The following is an 18,746-nucleotide window of genomic DNA, read 5'->3' as shown; positions in this document are numbered from 1 at the left end:
TTTTTACTTCATCAAATTTATAATTAGCACGAGCTAAGCTAAGCGGAAATGAAGTCCAGTGGTAGTTTCCGCACAGACACCCATAAGTGTCAGACACTAACTATATCACGTTTCAAAAACATCAATGTTTTATTAATTAATTATTGTTTTATTATTCATTTACTTCATGCTAAAATGTTAGGGTAAAATAAATATACAGTGAAGAGCAGAAGTATTTGCACCCTTTGTTATTTTGCAAGTTCACCCACTTAGAAAATAGGTAGAAGTCTGAAATTTCAATCATAGATGCATTTCCACTTTAGAGACATAATGTAAAAAAATATTCCGGAACTCACATTGTATGATTTCTCAATAATTTATTTGTAATTTACTGAGGTTCATAAGTATTTGTGCCCCTGAGTAAATGAGTGCTCATATTTAGTGCAGAGTCCTTTGTTTGCAATTACAGAGGTCAGACGCTTTCTGTAGTTCTTCACTAGGTTTTGACATATGGAAACAGGGATTTTGGCCCATTCCTCCACAGAAATCATCTGTCAGTTTTCGGGGCTGTCGATAAGAAACATGAAGTTTCAGCTCCATCTAAAGGTTTTCCATTGGATTGAGTTCTGGAGACTGGCTAGGCCACTCCATAACCTTGATATGCTTCTTACGCAGCCACTCCTTGGTCAGCTTGGCAGTGTGCTTCGGGTCATTGTCATGTTGGAAGATCCAGCCATGAATCACCTTCAAGTCTCTGACTGAGGGAAGGAGGTTGTGGCTCAAAACTTGACGATACATTTCACCATTCATCCTCTGCTTTATACAGTACAGTCGCCCTGTCCCCATTACCGAAAAGCATGAGGTTTCTACCCTCATACTTCACAGTGGGGATGGTGTTCTTGGGATTGTACTCATCCTTCTTTTTCCTCCACACACAACGAGTAAAGTTTTCACCAAAAAGTTCTACTGTGGTCTCATCTGACAACATGACTTTCTCCCATGACTCCTCTGCATCATTCAGATGGTCCCTGGCAAACTTCAGCGGGCCTTCCCATGTACTGGCTTCAACAGGTTAGGGCAATGCATGATTTTAAACCATTGCACCGTAGTGGTCTGCTGACAGTAGCCTTTGAAACTGTGCAATCATCCCTCTTCCGGTCATTGACCAGCTCCTGCTTTATAGTCCTAGGCTGAGCCCTCAGTTTTCGCATCATGAGTGATGCCCCATGAGGAGAGATTTTACATGGAGCCCCATTCTGAGGTAGATTATCAGTCTTGTTTAGCCTTTTCCATTTTCTAACAATTTCTTTCTTTATTTATTTTCCCTTCAGGCATGACAAATCCAACAACATACAGCAACTGATGATTTATTATCCAATTATCCCATAGCCTTTTCCAGCTTTGTGGAGCTCAACTATTTTTTCTCTGGTGTCTTTCGAAAGCTCTCTGGTCTTCCCAATGGTAGCAGTTGGATTATGTCTGACTGCGGGGTGTATAGGTGACAATAATAAGCTCAAATGATTGGTGGGTGGGTGGTTAGGTGGAGTTTTTTGGGGGTAGACTGACAACTCTTTGAGTGTCATAATTATTGTTAATTCTCAGGGGTACAAGTACTATTATGAACCCCAGTAAATTACGAATAAATTATTGAAAATTCATACAATGTGAGTTCCGGATCTTTCTTTTAATTTTTTTTTTAGATTATCATCTCTGAGTAGAAATGAATCTATGATTGAAATTTCAGAACTCACTTATTTTCTACGTGGATGAACTTGCAAAATCACAAGGGGTGCAAATACTTCTGCTCCTCACTGTATGTGAATTAATAATAATAAATATGTAATATTTGTGTTGCAATTTCGCTTGTCTTTGTCTGATGTGTGTACTGAGAAAGTTTTGTTTTCTACTCAGAATCTTTCAACAAATTTTATATACTTAAAAGAGCACTATATATAACAGCAATGAAATAATTATTTTTGAAGGAAGTAGTCATTCATTTTGTTTTCATTGTTACTTACAGCATGCCGGAAACAACTTGAAGTTAAATTACCAAGGTCATTGCAAAAAAGTGACATTTATCCCATTAATCGATTTATCATTTAATTAATCGTCCAATTACTCGATTATACTTTACTTTTTAAAGTTAGAAAAATTTGTGTATTACTTAAAAATTAATACAGTCAGAAAATAACATCACAACACCAAATATTACCATACCTCCTGCGCTTTGAAGACTTTTTTATCGGAGAAAAGCACTTCATTCCACACCACCTCGACCCCTTCCTCCGTGTCCATGGCTAGTGAGGCGCTTTCCACACCTGGGACATTCCCTTGGCTCACCTACAGAAAATAAATTACATTTTATTGGCATCTCGTGAAATAGACTGCCCATTGATGAGTTGGAGGAAGACGTTTATAACTCATAAAACGTGGAAATTGACCACAAGTTTACCATTAGAACCAACATGTTCTAACTTCATGACTTTAATGCTCTATCATCACGTACTGTACATCAAAATGGCTGCCTTGCGACACATTATTCCGATGTCTCACTTGTTAAATGCTAGCCAATGAGGGAGAACATTTGGCCTCAGCAATGTCATCGCAGACTTGGAGTATGAATATCTGGGTAGCTCACGATACGATACCATTTGCGATACAAGGCTCACGATAACAATGATCTCACGATATAGCGATATAACAATTACCGACACATGACACAAGCGCTTTTCATCATTCTGCTGTGAATTAAATTGAGTTTATCACTAGTAAGGCTGCAATAACTACTTGAGTACAATCGTTAAATAACAATAGTTTTTTGCCGGCAGCTATGAGCAGTCCCACTTGGGTCCTTGTTTGTGTGTAATGTGAGAGCCAGAGAGAGTGAGTTCGCTGCTACATTGAAATTGTGTCGCTGAATTAATTATATTACCAAGTTTCGAGCGTTAGATTGTCTTTTGTGTTGTTAGATCTGGTGTGCCTCCGTCAGAGGTGAGTAAATGAAGCCAATTGTATTGTTTGTATTCTTTGTTGTTGAGTCATTACTACGGTACTTAGCGCAGAGTGCTAAGCTGCTTAGCGATTATGCTAATCAGTGTCTTAAGTGTTTGTTTGCATTGCGTTTTGGAGAAGCATTAGCACTTGAGTTATTGTTAGATAGTAAAGTTGTCAAATTTCTTTTTATAAAGAAACCACACACATCAACCCAATCATATAACAGCTTTTAACATAAACTCCCATTCAAACTGTAAATTGTCATACAAGAGAGTGTGCTTTGAAATTGATCTGGATTGTATTTATGAACAACTAGTTGATAAAGAAAACTGATTCATTACAGTCTGCTTCGACATTTATTCGATTTTGTTGTTTAGTATGTTTAAAGAAAATGAATGAGGCATTAACACAGTTTATATCAGCCCTTTACTCACAAAAAAAAAAATCATCAGCACTTTTTTTTATTTGAATGAACAAGACTTTTTTTATTCTGATTTGTGGACTGGGAAATTATTTTCAGGACATTTATTAAAAACCTAAACAAGTTTTATGAACTTAAAACAGTACAGTTGTAGACTAGTTAAGTCAAGAAGCTGTAATAAAATATTATTTTTGACAGAAATAGTCAACCATTTTGTTTTCATTGTTAGTTAGAACATGTCTAAAAACAACTTTGAGTTAAACTGTGAAGGTTATTGATAAAAGTGACATTTATCCGACTCATTAATTGTTTAATTAATAGCCTGATTAATTATGAAAATAATCATTAGTTGCAGCCCTAATTTATATCATTTTATTTAGTTGATTTATTTCAGTGTTATATTTGATTTATCCGATTAATCGTCTCATTAATTAGTCGATTATAATCGTTAGTTGCAGTCTTAAAGGGAACCTCGGACTGATAGGCTCTAATAAGCCACAATTGTTCTCTTTTACAAAAATATGTTATTAGAAACATAAAATATACCCATTGATTTAAAATCTATAATATTTAGTACATGTTTTGACCAACGGAGGGCGCCATGTTTTTGGGACGCTCAGGGTGATGACGTCGTAGATTGTCACTGTCACTAGACGAACATTGTTGGCTTACTACAAGTCCTTTTACGCGGCAAGACGTCCAACACATACACACATCGGTTAAAAGCAGCAAGTTCTTACTATTTGTGTTTTCATTGAGTCTTTTATTACCTCTTCATTGCCTCAAAATACTTTTTGCAAATGTTTCCCTCTCATACTTTTCAGCATTGGGTTTTCTTGTGGTAGTCTGAAAGCTGATTCAGTTCAGTTTCAGTTCAGTTTATTCGCACATCATCAAATACAGCACATGATCATACTCTAGCAGTTCACATGCTAAGATGTTTGTAAGATAGTTGATCTGTTGACCACACTAGTCACATAGGATATTTAAACCACCCTTATTTGATATTACTACATTGAATTACTTTCTTAAGGCATGTTTAGTATGTTCTGTCTGTATGCATCTCAACAAAACAAGCTGAAAGGGCACGGTAGTACTTTGGGTGTCAAATTCACCTCTTGGACATTTGGCCGGTGTAGCACATTTTGGCAGAACACCGGTTTTGTCATACTCTCGTCGCGTCTCATCCCGTCTTTCCTGTTCATTTTGCTTTTGCTGCTTGTTTTGTGAAATATCGACAGTGCTGTCATGCTCGTTAATGTTCCTCTCGGGCTCAAATTGATGTCGCTAGAGTCATACTCTGGAAGCCCGTGAGCGTAACCATGTGACGTCACCGCCCTTCGACGTCAACAACAATGGCGACCTACTACTTAAACTACCGTAATTTTCACACTATAAGGCGCACCTGACCATAAGCCGCCACCCACCAAATGTGACACGAAAACAGCATTTATTCATAGATAAGGTGCAGTGGACAATAAGCCGCAGCTGTCCTCACTTTATTATGGGATATTTACACCAAAAGATATTAACCGGTAACACTTTATGTGACAGCGGCATCATACGACTGTCATAAGACCAAAAGAACCACCATAAAGCTTTGAATCAATTGGCTGGAAAGCTTCATTGCTTCAAGAAGCTTCATTTGGCCATCTCTGCTCCCTTGGGGAGACAGTCAACCTCTGCTGCCACCTGCTGCCAACACTGTTTTTGTCCAGCATGCCTTCTAACATGCATTGCGACGCTACAGATGTAAATAACAGTCAAAATTCATGTTCTGTGCTAATTATTTCTTTAGTTACCGTTCAAGTTGTTTTATTAATTGCTAGTTATGGTTTTTTGGTAACACTTTATTTGACAGTGGCGTCATAAGACCATCATAATTATGACATGAGCATTAATGAGTGCTTATGACTGATGTCATTTTGTGTCATCCGGCAAATTATCTCACGTTTGAATGGATGTTAAGTCTGATTTGGACATACAGTAAATGGAGTTAGTAACATAATTTGCTGGATGACACTTAATGACATCTGTCATAAGCATTCAGTAAGCCCATGATAGGGTCACGTCATAATTATGACGATGTTATGACAGTCTTATGACACCACTGTCAAATAAAGTGTTACCATATACCATAACTAGCAATTAATGAAACAACTGGAACAGTAACTGAATAAATAATTAGCACAGAACATGAATTTTGATTGTTGTTTACTTCTGTAGCGTTGCAATGCATGCCAGGAGGCATGTGTTACCTATAAACCAAATTATATCAACAAATAAGCCGCATTGGACTATAAGCCGCAGGGTTCAAAATGAAGGAAAAAAGTAGCGGCTTATAGTCCGAAAATTAAGGTAATTTTAAAAATTGTATAAAAACGACGACATCAATAGAGATTTTCACATCAATTTATTTTAACTCCAAATAACGTTTATCTTTTAAGAACTTCAAGTCTTTCCATCTGTGGATCCCTTTAATCACTAATAGACGTCCAATTCATTTAAAGTGGGAGGGTGGCAGCCATCCCTCCCACTTCAAACGGATTGGTTGTCTATGACGGTCAATGGCAACCAATGAGTTGAATTTGGGGTCATTTCAGGACATTTGCTGTTGATTTTCAGTCTCTTCCTCTTTATTTTGGGGCATTTCCAGGTCACTTCCTGTTGATTTGGGGTTAGAGAACAGTAAGTGACCCAAGAATCTCCCCAAATGAATAGACAGTGACTCAAACTCAACAGGAAGTGAACTGTAAATGCCCTAAAATGAAGAAAAAGTGACCTGTAAATACCTAGAATTTTGGAAAGACTGACTGCAAATGATCTGGGAACGTTCATTCGCTCATCCCAGTCTAAACAGATTGGACGTCTAGCGCCGTCAATGGCAGCAGTATCACAATATATCATCATTTCGATATTTTGTCACACCCCTACCGCAAACGCGTGGACTTGAAACAGCTTTCAGTTTGCAGCTCCACAGCGGAACCATTGTTTAAGCCGCTGCTAAAATCTGCTATTAAGTCCCTCATTAGTTCCCTGAAGGGGGTTATTTTTTTGCTAACAGGGTTGCACAAATGTCGACCAGGTTCAGGCACAGCCTTTGACACGCTGCCAGAATCCAATGGCGTTGGTTGTTTACATGCTCGAGATGTTGAGAAACAGTAGTGGTGGAGGGGTTCTGTTTCACGGTTGTAAATAAGCACCTGAGCTTGGGAGGCGGTAGGAGGATTTCCAGGAGCTTTTCCTTGCTCCAAAAAGGAAAGAAATGATTGCACGTCGCAGCTCATTTTACATAGTTTTTGCTGACTACAGATTAATGTTTTCATGCAAATTTAGAAGCAGCACTCGGGGGTAAAAAAAAAAACGAAAACCGCCGTGTTCGACAAATAAAACTCAAGTCGTTGGAGCCCGGGAATGTCAGGAGGCTCTTGAAGGGTCTGTTTATTTATTTCCACTGTTTGGCAGCGGTTAGAAAACGCTGAGGAGAAAGTAAAAGGCTGGAGGGATTTCAAGTACGAGCTACTTTCTGCATTTTAAAGTGATGGATTTGATGCCAGCCAAGAAAAAAAGGAGTTAACTCTCATGTTGAGTGTTTTCTTTTTGAAGAGATTGAATTTACTGTACTTTTAAAAGTCACAAAAAAATTTAATACATTTCAAACTCATGTTTATTTTTTTTTCCCTCCCCTATATTCTCTTTATACTTTTTAAAATATATATTGAATTTGTTTTAATTTTTGTATGGAATTTTTAAATTCACCTTGACAAATTTTTGATGTTTTCCTTTTTCTTTTTTTTTAATACGGTACATGTCAGCCTAGAATTTGACTCTCATGTATTTTTTTTTTTTTTTTAAACTTTTCTCCTTAAATTTAAAACAATTTTTCGGTCATGTTAATTTTTTTCCCATATATTTTGTTTTGTTAATTGTATTCATACTTTTTTAAAAATATCTTAATGGTTTTAATATTTGTAAGATTTTTTTTCATTTATATCGTGACAAATTTTTGATATTTTTTACTTTTATTATACCTTTTTTAAAGTTTTATTGTGTAATATTTAAGTATTTTTTGTGGACAATTTTACTTGTTAGGATTTTTTTGGGGTCATATGATTTCCTAATACATTTGTATTATATTTACAGTATATTACACAGATCTTCCAGTGTTTTTTTCCCCCCATTGTTTTCTTAATTTACTTTTTATACTGAGTGCTCATTTAGTGTCATAAACAGCTAGCGAGAAGTCAAATCCTGCAAATACAAGGGACGGAAATCAACTTATAAAGGGAAAACGAAGTCTGGTGGTAAAAATAACATGCGAGAACCTCAAGAGGGGCATTCGTGGGGGAAAAAAAATTCCTGCGAAAAGACCCAAAATATCCTGAGGTGGTGGCTTATGTGTTGATTAAATACCAACACTGTGGTTATTGCGCAATGTGACTGAGGAAAAAGTCCAGCAAAGTGATGACAATCTGAGAGGAGACTTCAATCTGGATTGATTAAAAATGTGTCCCACACAAAGCTGCCTCTGGGAAGTTAGCCCCCCATCAGATGCAAATTTATTTTAAAAAAAAAAACAAACAAAAAAAAAAAACATCAATTGTAGAGGTCCGTTTGTGCTGTAATGTTTCCTCTGTGCTGCCAGTTTTGCAGTTATTACTACTGCTGCAAAGATTAATTTCATTCGAGTAATTCGATTAGAAAAAACATGCGGATTATATTTTGCTGTTTCGAGTATTTGTTTAATGAACATGGCGTTGTAATGGTTTGTTTTGAAAGTGTTTGAATTAAGTTTTATTGATTTGGGTGGATACTAGTGGCAACAGTGAATATGACATAACTCATTTCACATGGCTGAATCTAGCTGCTCCCTGTTAAGACCAACATAAGCCAAGTTTTTTGTTTGAGCTAATGTTTTTAATGCAGTCGTAATTTAGTTTATTGGTATATTTAGCCCTTTTTTTGTGGGTATATGTGTTTAAACTAGGGCTGTCAAAATTATCGCGTTGACGGGCGGTAATTAATTTTTTTTAATTAATCACGTTAAAATATTTGACGCATTTAACGCACATGCCCCGCTCAAACAGATTAAAATGACAGCACAGTGTCATGTCCACTTGTTACTTGTGTTTTTGGGTGTTTTGTCGCCCTCTGCTGGCGCTTGGGTGCGACTGATTTTATGGGTTTCAGCACCATGAGCATTGTGTAATTACTGACATCAACAATGGTAAGCTACAAGTTTATTTTTTGATTGAGATTTTTACAAATTTTATTGAAACAAAAACATAAAGAGGGGTTTTAATATAAATTTATTATAACTTGCACTAACATTTTCTTTTAAGAACTACAAGTCTTTCTATCCATGGATCGCTTTAACAGAATGTTAATAATGTTAATACCATCTTGTTGATTTATTGTTATAATAAACAAATACAGTACTTATGTACAGGATGTTGAACGTATATATCCGTCTTGTGTCTTATCTTTCCATTCCAACAATAATTTACAGAAAAATATGGCATATTTTATAGATGGTTTGAATTGCGATTAATTACGATGAATTAATTTTTAAGCTGTGATTAACTCGATTAAGAATTTTAATCGTGTGACAGCCCTAGTTTAAACCATTTGTTTAGATAAGAGCATTGTTAAAAAAAACTAGCTAGCTAGCTGACTTTTGCTATGTATGTTAACCAACTTTTCTTTTGTTGTGCTTAGATCCTCATTTATCTATTTTTTTTTCATACCGTTTGAGGCTCAGCTCAGGTATTTTAACTTTTCATGTTCCCTATCCAATTACTCAAACTTATACGGACTAACAAGTTCATCAATTAATCGACGACTAAAATAATCGACTAAAATAATCGATGGCTGCAGCCCTAGTTATTACAATTTTTTAGGTCATACAGTGTTCATCCAGCACCTTATAGAATGGACTGAAATGAGCATAAACTTACCAAAACCTTGTTTGTGGTGGTAACGCCATCATCAGAAAAAATAAAAAAAAAATAATAATATGTATAATCTATAAAACCCTAGAGGCACAAATGACAGTTTTTACATCACAAACAAATGGTAATATTTCCAAATTGGAGTATTGGTTGGGAGCTGCGTGGACTACGGATGACATGAAAAACATTATCTGTAAAAACTGCAAAACCGTAGCGGCACAAACCTAAGTTTTTATATCACAAATGAACGGCACCATTTTTTGCCATGTTTAATCAAATTGGCAGTTTGGCCTCAGATTAACCTACAACAAATTGTAAATATCTAAAAAACAACAAAAGCACAGACAAAACTTTTTACAGGACAATCATAACACAAATAATTGACATCATTTTCATAAAAATTTGCATCTGATGGTGGCGCCAACTTCACGGAGGCCACAAAACCGCGTACGAGCAGACAGGTGAAGTACGCGTAGGCTAGCGCGGTTGTCACGGCAATCGATGAAAGAAGCTCTTTGTCACTTCTGTGACCCCCTCGTTTGCATCGTCGCCGAGAGCTTCAACCCACACCGCCGGCCGCACCACATCAATATTTCAGCGTCGCGAGACAGGCGGCACCCCCCCTCACCCCACCAAGAGCGTCGCTGAGGGTGGTGTGCTGTATGCAAATGAGGCTTTGTTGCCGGTTGCGTCTTCGTGAGGGCGTTAAAGATGAAAAGAAATGTAGATAAAAGGATTAAATATCAACATGGCAACGATATTAATTTGGACTGATGATTAAGAGTTGTCACGCCTGAGTGAAGGCTCTGTCCTGTCTAGATATAATGTTGTGTCTCTTCCTGTTTTATTTTGAAGCCTCACCCTCCTGTTTCCATAACTCACCCCTCACCTGTTTCTGATTGTGATTACCTATTGTTCCCACCTGTGTCCCATTTCTCATGTGCTAAAAGGGTACAACATGTAGAAAGACACCTAATTCTTAAAAGATAAATGTTAGTATGAGTTATAATAATTTTGGTATTGAAACACCTCTTAATGTTTTCATTTTTATAAAATTTGTGAAATTAGTTTAACTAGTAGGTCGCCGTTGTTGCCGACGCAATGCACTGTGCCCGGTGACGTCACTGAGCGGCGCTGCCGTACTTCCACAGTGTCACTCTTTAGCTACATAAACATGTCGTCGGTGCTGCCCTTCCAATTTGAACCCGGGTGGAAAAATGATGAGCAGGACAGCACTGTCGATATTTCACAAAACGAGCAGCAAAAGCAATTAAATAAGGTCTCCAGCTGGATTCGAACCCGCATTTCCAGTACGACAGACGAGCACGACACACAATCGGGAAAAGGGAGACACAAAGAGGGTTCGTGACAGTAGGACGGGTTTAATAAAAAATGAAAATTAAAATGAGGGAAAAACGCAATGAGAGGCAAACGAACGGAAAAACCAAAGCTAAGATGCAACTCGCAACGAAGGTATCAAGAATACAAACTATATGGCAGCAAGTCAATATCTCGGCAAGCCGCCTAGGGTCAATTTAAAGACACTGCTGATGAGCTGGAATTGGATGCAGGTACGACATTGGGAACTCATCCCACAGCTCTGTAGCAAAACAATGTGACCAGCAGCAGAACGTGACAAAATCATGCCAGTCGTCATACTAGCTTCGCTTGCTAGCTAGCACAGCTATTCTCCCAGTCCAGCCCAACTGTGTCATAACCCCAGCGTGTTTTGCACGCGTAAAACATGCCGCTCTCCGTAGGTCAAAACTAAATATTTTAAATGTTTAAATAAATGGCAGTAATATATGTGTTTCTAATAACATATTTTAGTAAAAACAGAACAGTTGTGGCTTATTAGAGCCTACAAGTCTTTAAGTCCAAGGTTCCCTTTAAATTGTTTGAAACTCCCTAGTCTCGTGCCAAAGTGTCTTCGCCCTTCATTGCCATTGCAGCTTGAAACCATAACCACAGGTATTCTAAGTTGTAAGTTTGTTTATAGAGTTCTGCCACAATTTGTTATTATTTTGTGCCTCGTCCTTTGTTGTAGTTACCTACTCTAGTGCACTTTACCTGGCTTCCTTGTTTCTCGTTCGCATCATTTTGTTTCATAGTCCGTTATTTCCTCCTTCTGGAGCGCCCTCAGTTTGTTTCTGCCTCTGACCATTTACGTTATTAAAAGAATTGAATTCTGCATCTGTGTCCGCTCCATTCTGTCTAAGTGTGACAGGAGTGGGAACCTCTGGGTACCTCACGATTCGATTTGCAATACAAGGCTCACGATAACAATTTCACAATATGGCGACAGGTCACAAAATCATTATCTGGGTCTTTGCCCTGGCAAAGGCCAAGATAGTGTTGTTCTAGGATATTGTACAAAATGACTAATAAACAGAAAAACAAGCTATTTTCATCCTTCTGCTGTGAGTTTACCTCTAGTAGACGTCCAACCTGTTTGTAGTGGGAGGAATGGCAGCGAATAAATTGGACGTCAGTGGCAGCCAATGCCAGGCAATGAGTTTATTTTGGGACATTTCACTTTATTTTGTGTTAATTTTCGGTCACTTTTCCTTTCGGGGCATTTACAGGTCACTTCCTGTTGTTGGGTTACTTAAAAAGTGACTTAAGAATATCCTCAAATGAATTGGAAGTGATTCAAAATCAACAGGTTTGGCAACTGATAATATGAGTTATGTATGATGGAAGAATGAGGGAACAAGCGTGTAAAATGGGGAACGCGGCGCTACATTTACAAGAATAAAGTTGTGACAATCCAGGAACAATGTACTGTATTTTACGGACTGTGACGCCCAACGAAGAGGAAAAAAAACCCAAACATAAATCGCACCGGAGTAAAAGTCGAATTTTTTGGGGAAATTTACTTCTTAAAATCCAACACATAGAACAGATATGTCATCTTGAAAGGCAATTTAAAATAAAAATACAATAGCAAATAACATGCTGAATAAGTGTACAGTACGATAATGTTACATGATGCATGAACAACGAAATGCGAACGTGGCCGGTATGTTAACGTAACATAGCTATCAAGAGATAGAAAGAAAGATATAGAAGATAACTATAGCATAAATAACATGCTAACAACCATCAGTGTCACTCTAAAACACCAAAATAACATGTAAAATGATATAATAATGTGTTAACAATTTGATACATAAGTCGCTCCAGAGTATAAGTCACACCCCCAGCCAAACAATGAAAAAAAACTGTGACTTGCATTCCGAGAAATACGGTAATTATAAAAAATGTAACACTGCATTAAGAAAGCTAAAATATTTAAAAAAAAAAAAAAAAAAAAAAGTTCATGCAACTAATCAATAATCATCAATCATGGAAATAAGAAAAATGTGTAATTTACAAAATGTAAAAGAACTCTGTTAACGTGGTATGCTAAGGCTAAATGAAATGATGTTAAATAAAGCTTTTGCTTTTACATTTGAAAAAAAAAGACAAAAACACATTTTGAGAAAAATTACAAGATTACCGGACTAATGTTTTAATTTTATGAGAATAAAACTGTATTATTAAGACAAATAGTCATCATTTTACACGCCAATTGCAAGAATAAAGTTGTAACAAGTCCAAATTTCATGAGAACAAAGTTTTACTTTACGAGGATAAAGTCAGAGCTTTTCGTGACCAAATCTGTACTAGTAAAGTTGTCATAACAATACCGAAATATCAGTCATAGCATGAAACTCAAATATTACGAGAAAAACCTCGAAATTTAAATGAACAAAGTTGTACTATTCTGACAAAAAGAAGTCGAAGTATTTAGGCAAAAGTCCTAAATTCATCAGAGTCAATCTGTAATATTGTGAAAAAAGTACTCAGTGTATCCCTGAAAGACATCAATGACAAATCATTTGCTGCCAATGGCAGCACTAGTAGTCCATTTGAACTGGATTTCACATTGACATCGCCACCAATGGTATTAATGCCCTGACACCCGCCTCCTCACCATGTTCTGCCAGCGGCGGTGGACTGAGCCACTGACCGTCTGGTGACCTTCGCCTCCATCGCCCTCGCTCTCTCTCTCACCCAAGATGTCACATGGGCGGCCAGCAGCCAGACTCACAGGGCGAGCGCGTGTGTGCTCAGTTTGATGAAAAATGACGTGGCCGCGGTATTAACTCTTGGCTGCCGTTGACTTAGATAGACTTCCATTCCATTTTAAGTGGGATGGTTGGCAGCAAATGAACAAACACATTTTAAATATTTTGTTGTGATGTACACATTATGTATGACCTGTATTGTCTAATATTTTTAATATGAAAATTTTCACCCTATTACATACACATTTATACTAGTATATACACACAACTACACACATATACAGTGATCCCTCACTACTTCACACTTCAAACTTCACGCCCTCAGTCCATCGCGGATTTTTTTTTTAATTTCAAAAAAATAAATAAATACAGATGAGTCGTCTCGAGCCAATCAGGTAGTCTCACTCTCCCTCCTGCTGCTCTATGTTGGTCAGGCTGTGCACTGGAGTTGCTAATTAAAGTTAACGCAGACTGATCTTGCCACAGATGCTTGGAAGCTGAAGCTTCAAAACGCCACATGTGTCAATCATCGGTTAACTTGTTAAACAGTTGCTGTGGCAACTCATTGTGTGTAAGTGAGCAGCTTGAGCAGACTTGCGTGGACTCACTCAATGAAGCATTTAATAAGACAAGCATTTTTCTACTTTATACTTGTTTAAAAATAATTCAGTGGTACAGTAACATGTTTAAAACTTATCATAATTATGACATTTAAAGTGCTTAAAACCATTTGAATTATATTTTGGGGAAAAAAGTGAAAAAAACATGTTTTATATGCATTTCTTTCCAATCTAAATAAATAATTTGAACACACACAAAAAAACATTTTTGTTGTTGTTTTTTTTTGAGGGGGGGCGCTACTTTGCGTTTTTTCACTTATCGCGCCGGGTTCTGGCCCCCATTAACCGCGAAAGACGAGGGATCACTGTACAGTGTATCACAAAAGTGAGTACACCCCTCACATTTCTGCAGATATTTAAGTATATCTTTTCATGGGACAACAATGACAAAATGACACTTTGACACAATGAAAAGTAGTCTGTGTGTAGCTTATATGATAGAGTTAATTTATTTTCCCCTCAAAATAATTCAAAATATAGCCATTAATATCTAAACCCATGGCAACAAAAGTGAGTACACCCCTCAGAAACTACATACTTCCCTACATGTCCAAATTGAGTACTGCTTGTCATTTTCCCTTCAAAATGTCACGTGACTTGTTACAGGAGTGATGTCAGCATTGCTGCAGAGATTGAAGAGGTGGGGGTGTCAGCCTGTCAGTGCTCAGACCATATGCCGCACTGTACACCAAATTGGTGTGCATGGCTGTCACCCCAGGAGGAAGCCTCTTCTGAAGACGGTACACAAGAAAGCCCGCAAACAGTTTGATGAAGACATGTCAACAAAGCACATGGATTACTGGAACGATGTCCAATGGTCTGATGAGATGGGCGGGCTTTCTAGGGTACCGTCTTCAGAAGTGACTTCCTCCTGGGGTGACACACTTATATGCTGTACAGTGCAGCATATGGTCTGAGCACTAACAGGCTGACCCCCCCCCCCCCCCACCTCTTCAATCTCTGACGCAATGCTGACAGCACTCCTGTTACGAGTCACATGACATTTTGGAGGGAAAATGAGAAGCAGTACTCAATTTGGACATGTACGTAGTTTCTATGGGCTGAACTCACTTTTGTTGCCAGGGGTTTAGATATTAATGGCTATATTTTGAGTTATTTTGAGGGGAAAATAAATTAACTTTATTATGTAAGCTGCACACAGACTTTTCATTGAGTCATTTTGTCAGGTTGTCCCATGAAGATATTTAAATATCTGCAGAAATGTGAGGGGTGTTCTCACTTTTGTGATACACTGTATATACATATATATTTGCTTATTTGTCAAATATTTATTTTCTAATAAGTATTTGTATATTTTGTCTCTTACATATTTTAAATATTTTTCAATTGTTTTGTTGTCATGTACACACTGTATATATGTATATACGTATATAAAGTATATGTATACAAAAGAAATATGTGCCAAATAATAAATATTTGAAAATACAAAACATGACAAAATACTCAAAACTCAAATACTTCAAATATAAACACGCACAAACACTGTATGTATTTGTATTGCACACACACACTGTATAAATATATGTATTTGTATAGTTTTACTAATGATTTTGTATTTTCTCATGTGTGTTTTGTATTTTCTAATACTTTTATTAGTTGGCATATATTTTTCTAACATAGTTTCTACTCTGCAAAAATATTAGTCAAGTATTTAAGAATTTTTCCAAACTATAACAAGAGGCTTTTGAATGAAAACCCACAAGGTCACAGGAGTCAACGTTTTGACGCTCATCACATCACACGTCTTCATTTCCCGAAAGACATGTCGACGCCGGGAATGTGGCTGAGCGAGACGGCCTTCATCGGCCGTCCGCCTTCCCTTAGCGGCCGCGACCGAGCTGCAGATTTACGAGGCCCTCCGGTGCAGGAGAGCCGGCCGGGACGTGACCGGCGTGTCGAGCGGCCCGCATTACGTAAGAAATTTCACCGTTTAATCTCCCGTCCGTCTGCTTGCGGGAGGAAGGTGCACGTACTTAATCAACGTCATATCATTTCACACGTTACTGAAGTCCGGATTAGCGGGTTGAGCAGCATTTTGCCCTGGGTGAAAACGTTTCAACGCTTGGAGACCGCTCAAATACATGCTACGCTAGACTTTAAGTATATGGAATAGATGTGACATGGATTGAAATTGCACTTAGAAAAGGTGAAATATTACTACTGCCATATTTGGACCTCTAGGAGTAGGAGTTTTCTTATCTGGTAGCAAATAAACAAAAACTGAGGGGCAAAGATCAAACGATTGCTTTCAGCCCCTCCAAGTGGAAATGGATTGGACGTCTATTGCCGTCAAGAGGCGTTTTTAAGAACAATTTTCCTCTATTATTACCTACAACAACACAGTCTCAAACCATTTTCTTTTACCATTATTATTTTCACATACAGTCGCTACTGTATGTATTTGCCCAGTGGCTGATTCTCATGAAGCTATGCATTACGGTAATGAAGGAAATTTACCAAAACTAGCTTAAAACAGCAGAAAGCTATGATGACTTAAGTCTATTTTTTCATCAACAGCTTGAGCTCCTAATATTCTATTTACAGTTAAATATCTAATTGATTAATGTCTGAAAACATGTAATATTATTCATTTTGGTAATGATCACGTAAGCATATTTAAAAACAAACTATTAACCAGACAATTGGACTCGAGTCACCGGGACCCTGATTCCAGTCGCAAATTTGATGACTCGCAACTGGACTCAGACTTGAAGAAGAAAAAATAGGCTCGGACTTCACTCGAGACTTGACTTGTGAGGCAATAACTCTGCTCGTGAGATTGACTCAAGACTCGACAGGCTGACTCGAACAACTTGGATCATAGATTGGTTCCCACCTGCTTGTGATCTGCTTGAAACACCTTAATAATAATACAATAATGCAATATAATGCAATAATAATGCAAGGTTTATTACTTGCAGACTATACTGCAAGATACTATTTTTTTTTTTTTTTTTTACAACCTTGTGACTCGGCTCAACATAACATCGAAGCTGGGCTAGAGATGACCTCCAGGCTCGGCTCGACAGGAGCTCGTGACTCGGCTCGGCATGAGCTTGTGACTCGGCTCGGATCGACATGAGCTCGTGACTCTGCTCAGATCGACATGACTTCGCGACTCGGCTCGGATAGACATGACTTCGTGACTCGGCTCGGATCGACTTGACTTCGTGATTCGGCTCGACTTGACATAACCTTATGACTCGGCTCGGCAAAACTTCGTGACTCGACTCGACATAACTTCGTAACTCCACTCGACATAACCTTGTGACTCGGCTAGGCACAACTTTGTGACTCAGCTAGACTCGACATAACCTTATGAATCTGCTCAGCATAACTTCGTGACTCGACATAACCTTGTGACTCAGCTAGGCACAACTTCATGACTCGGCTCGACTCGATGTAACCTTATGACTCGGCTCAGCATAACTTCGTGACTCGACTCGATGTAACCTTATGACTTGGCTCAGCATAACTTCGTGACTCGACTCAACATAACTTCGTGACTCAACTTGACATAACCTTGTGACTCGGCTCGGCACAACTTCGTGACTCGGCTCGACTCGACATAACCTTATGACTCGGCTAGGCATAACTTCATGACTCGACATAACCTTGTGACTCGGCTAGGCACAACTTCATGACTCGATTCGACAACCTTATGACTCGGCTCAGCATAACTTTGTGACTCGACATAACTTCGTGACTCGGCTCGGCACAACTTCGTGACTCGACTTGACATAACCGTTTGACTCGGCTAGGCACGACTTCGTGACTCGGCTCGACTCGATATAACCTTATGACTCGGCTAAGCATAACTTCATGACTCGACATAACTTCGTGACTCGTCTCGACACAACCTTGTGACTCATCTCGGCACTACTTGGTGACTCGGCTCGACTCGACATAACCTTATGACTCGGCTCAGCATAACTTCGTGACTCGACATAACTTCGTGACACGACTCGACATACCTTCGTGACACGACTCGACATACCTTCGTGACACGACTCGACATACCTTCGTGACTCGACATGATGCTGTATTGAGGTGAAAACATCCAAGCTATTCATGGACTCATTACAGCAATGAATTTACAACTCTAAAATCAGTTTTAAAAAAAACATACAAAATACTGTTTTGGTAATAAATGGTGAACTGGTCCACATAATAAAGACATAACCATCTTTCAACTAAAAATTAACTATTTCAGGTGACTATATCCCTAAAATCTTTAAAGACATAGTCTAGCTTAGCTTCATAAGAATAACCCCAATGCTCTTTGCTGTACAGTCTCATAGCTTGTGCGTGAAGGGTACCAACAGCGTTTTATGGCCTCCCTACTGCAGTGCAGCTTTCCAGCAAAGCAAAAAAACAAAGGCGGGACTCCATTTAAATTGGCTCAGCACATTCAGGAGGAGCATCGGTGACATTAGAAACGGCGGAAGCGCTGTTGTTTACACACGTCAATTAGTGGAGAGCGTTAAGACGGGCCCCGCGCGGCGCAGATATGATTACCGCGACTTGAGGAGTTGTTGTTTATCCTACGAAGGGATTAGGATGAGTGGAAGTCATCTTTCAAAGAGGGAAAAAAAGACAGAGAAGAGGAAAGTGACGGGGAAAAAGTCATGTTTTGAGTCACATTCAAAGATATTGGTTCTTGAAATGAAGCTTTTTGTTGTTTGTG

The 18,746-nt window shown here is 38.3% G+C and overlaps 1 protein-coding gene across 1 annotated transcript in view; it reads right to left on the bottom strand.

Annotated features, from left to right (window-relative positions):
• Positions 1–18,746, bottom strand: part of nrbp2b (nuclear receptor binding protein 2b) — a 48,258-nt gene that overhangs the window by 13,657 nt on the left and 15,855 nt on the right. Inside the window, exon 2 of the mRNA XM_057824346.1 lies at positions 2,197–2,319. Coding sequence (XP_057680329.1) covers positions 2,197–2,319 — 123 coding nt within the window. The remainder of the gene's footprint in view (positions 1–2,196; positions 2,320–18,746) is intronic.

This window comes from Corythoichthys intestinalis, chromosome 20 (genome assembly GCF_030265065.1).
Source record: "Corythoichthys intestinalis isolate RoL2023-P3 chromosome 20, ASM3026506v1, whole genome shotgun sequence".
NCBI lineage: Eukaryota > Metazoa > Chordata > Actinopteri > Syngnathiformes > Syngnathidae > Corythoichthys > Corythoichthys intestinalis.
The sequence above is the reverse complement of the archived record's forward strand: the minus strand, read 5'-3'. Positions and strand labels throughout refer to the sequence as shown.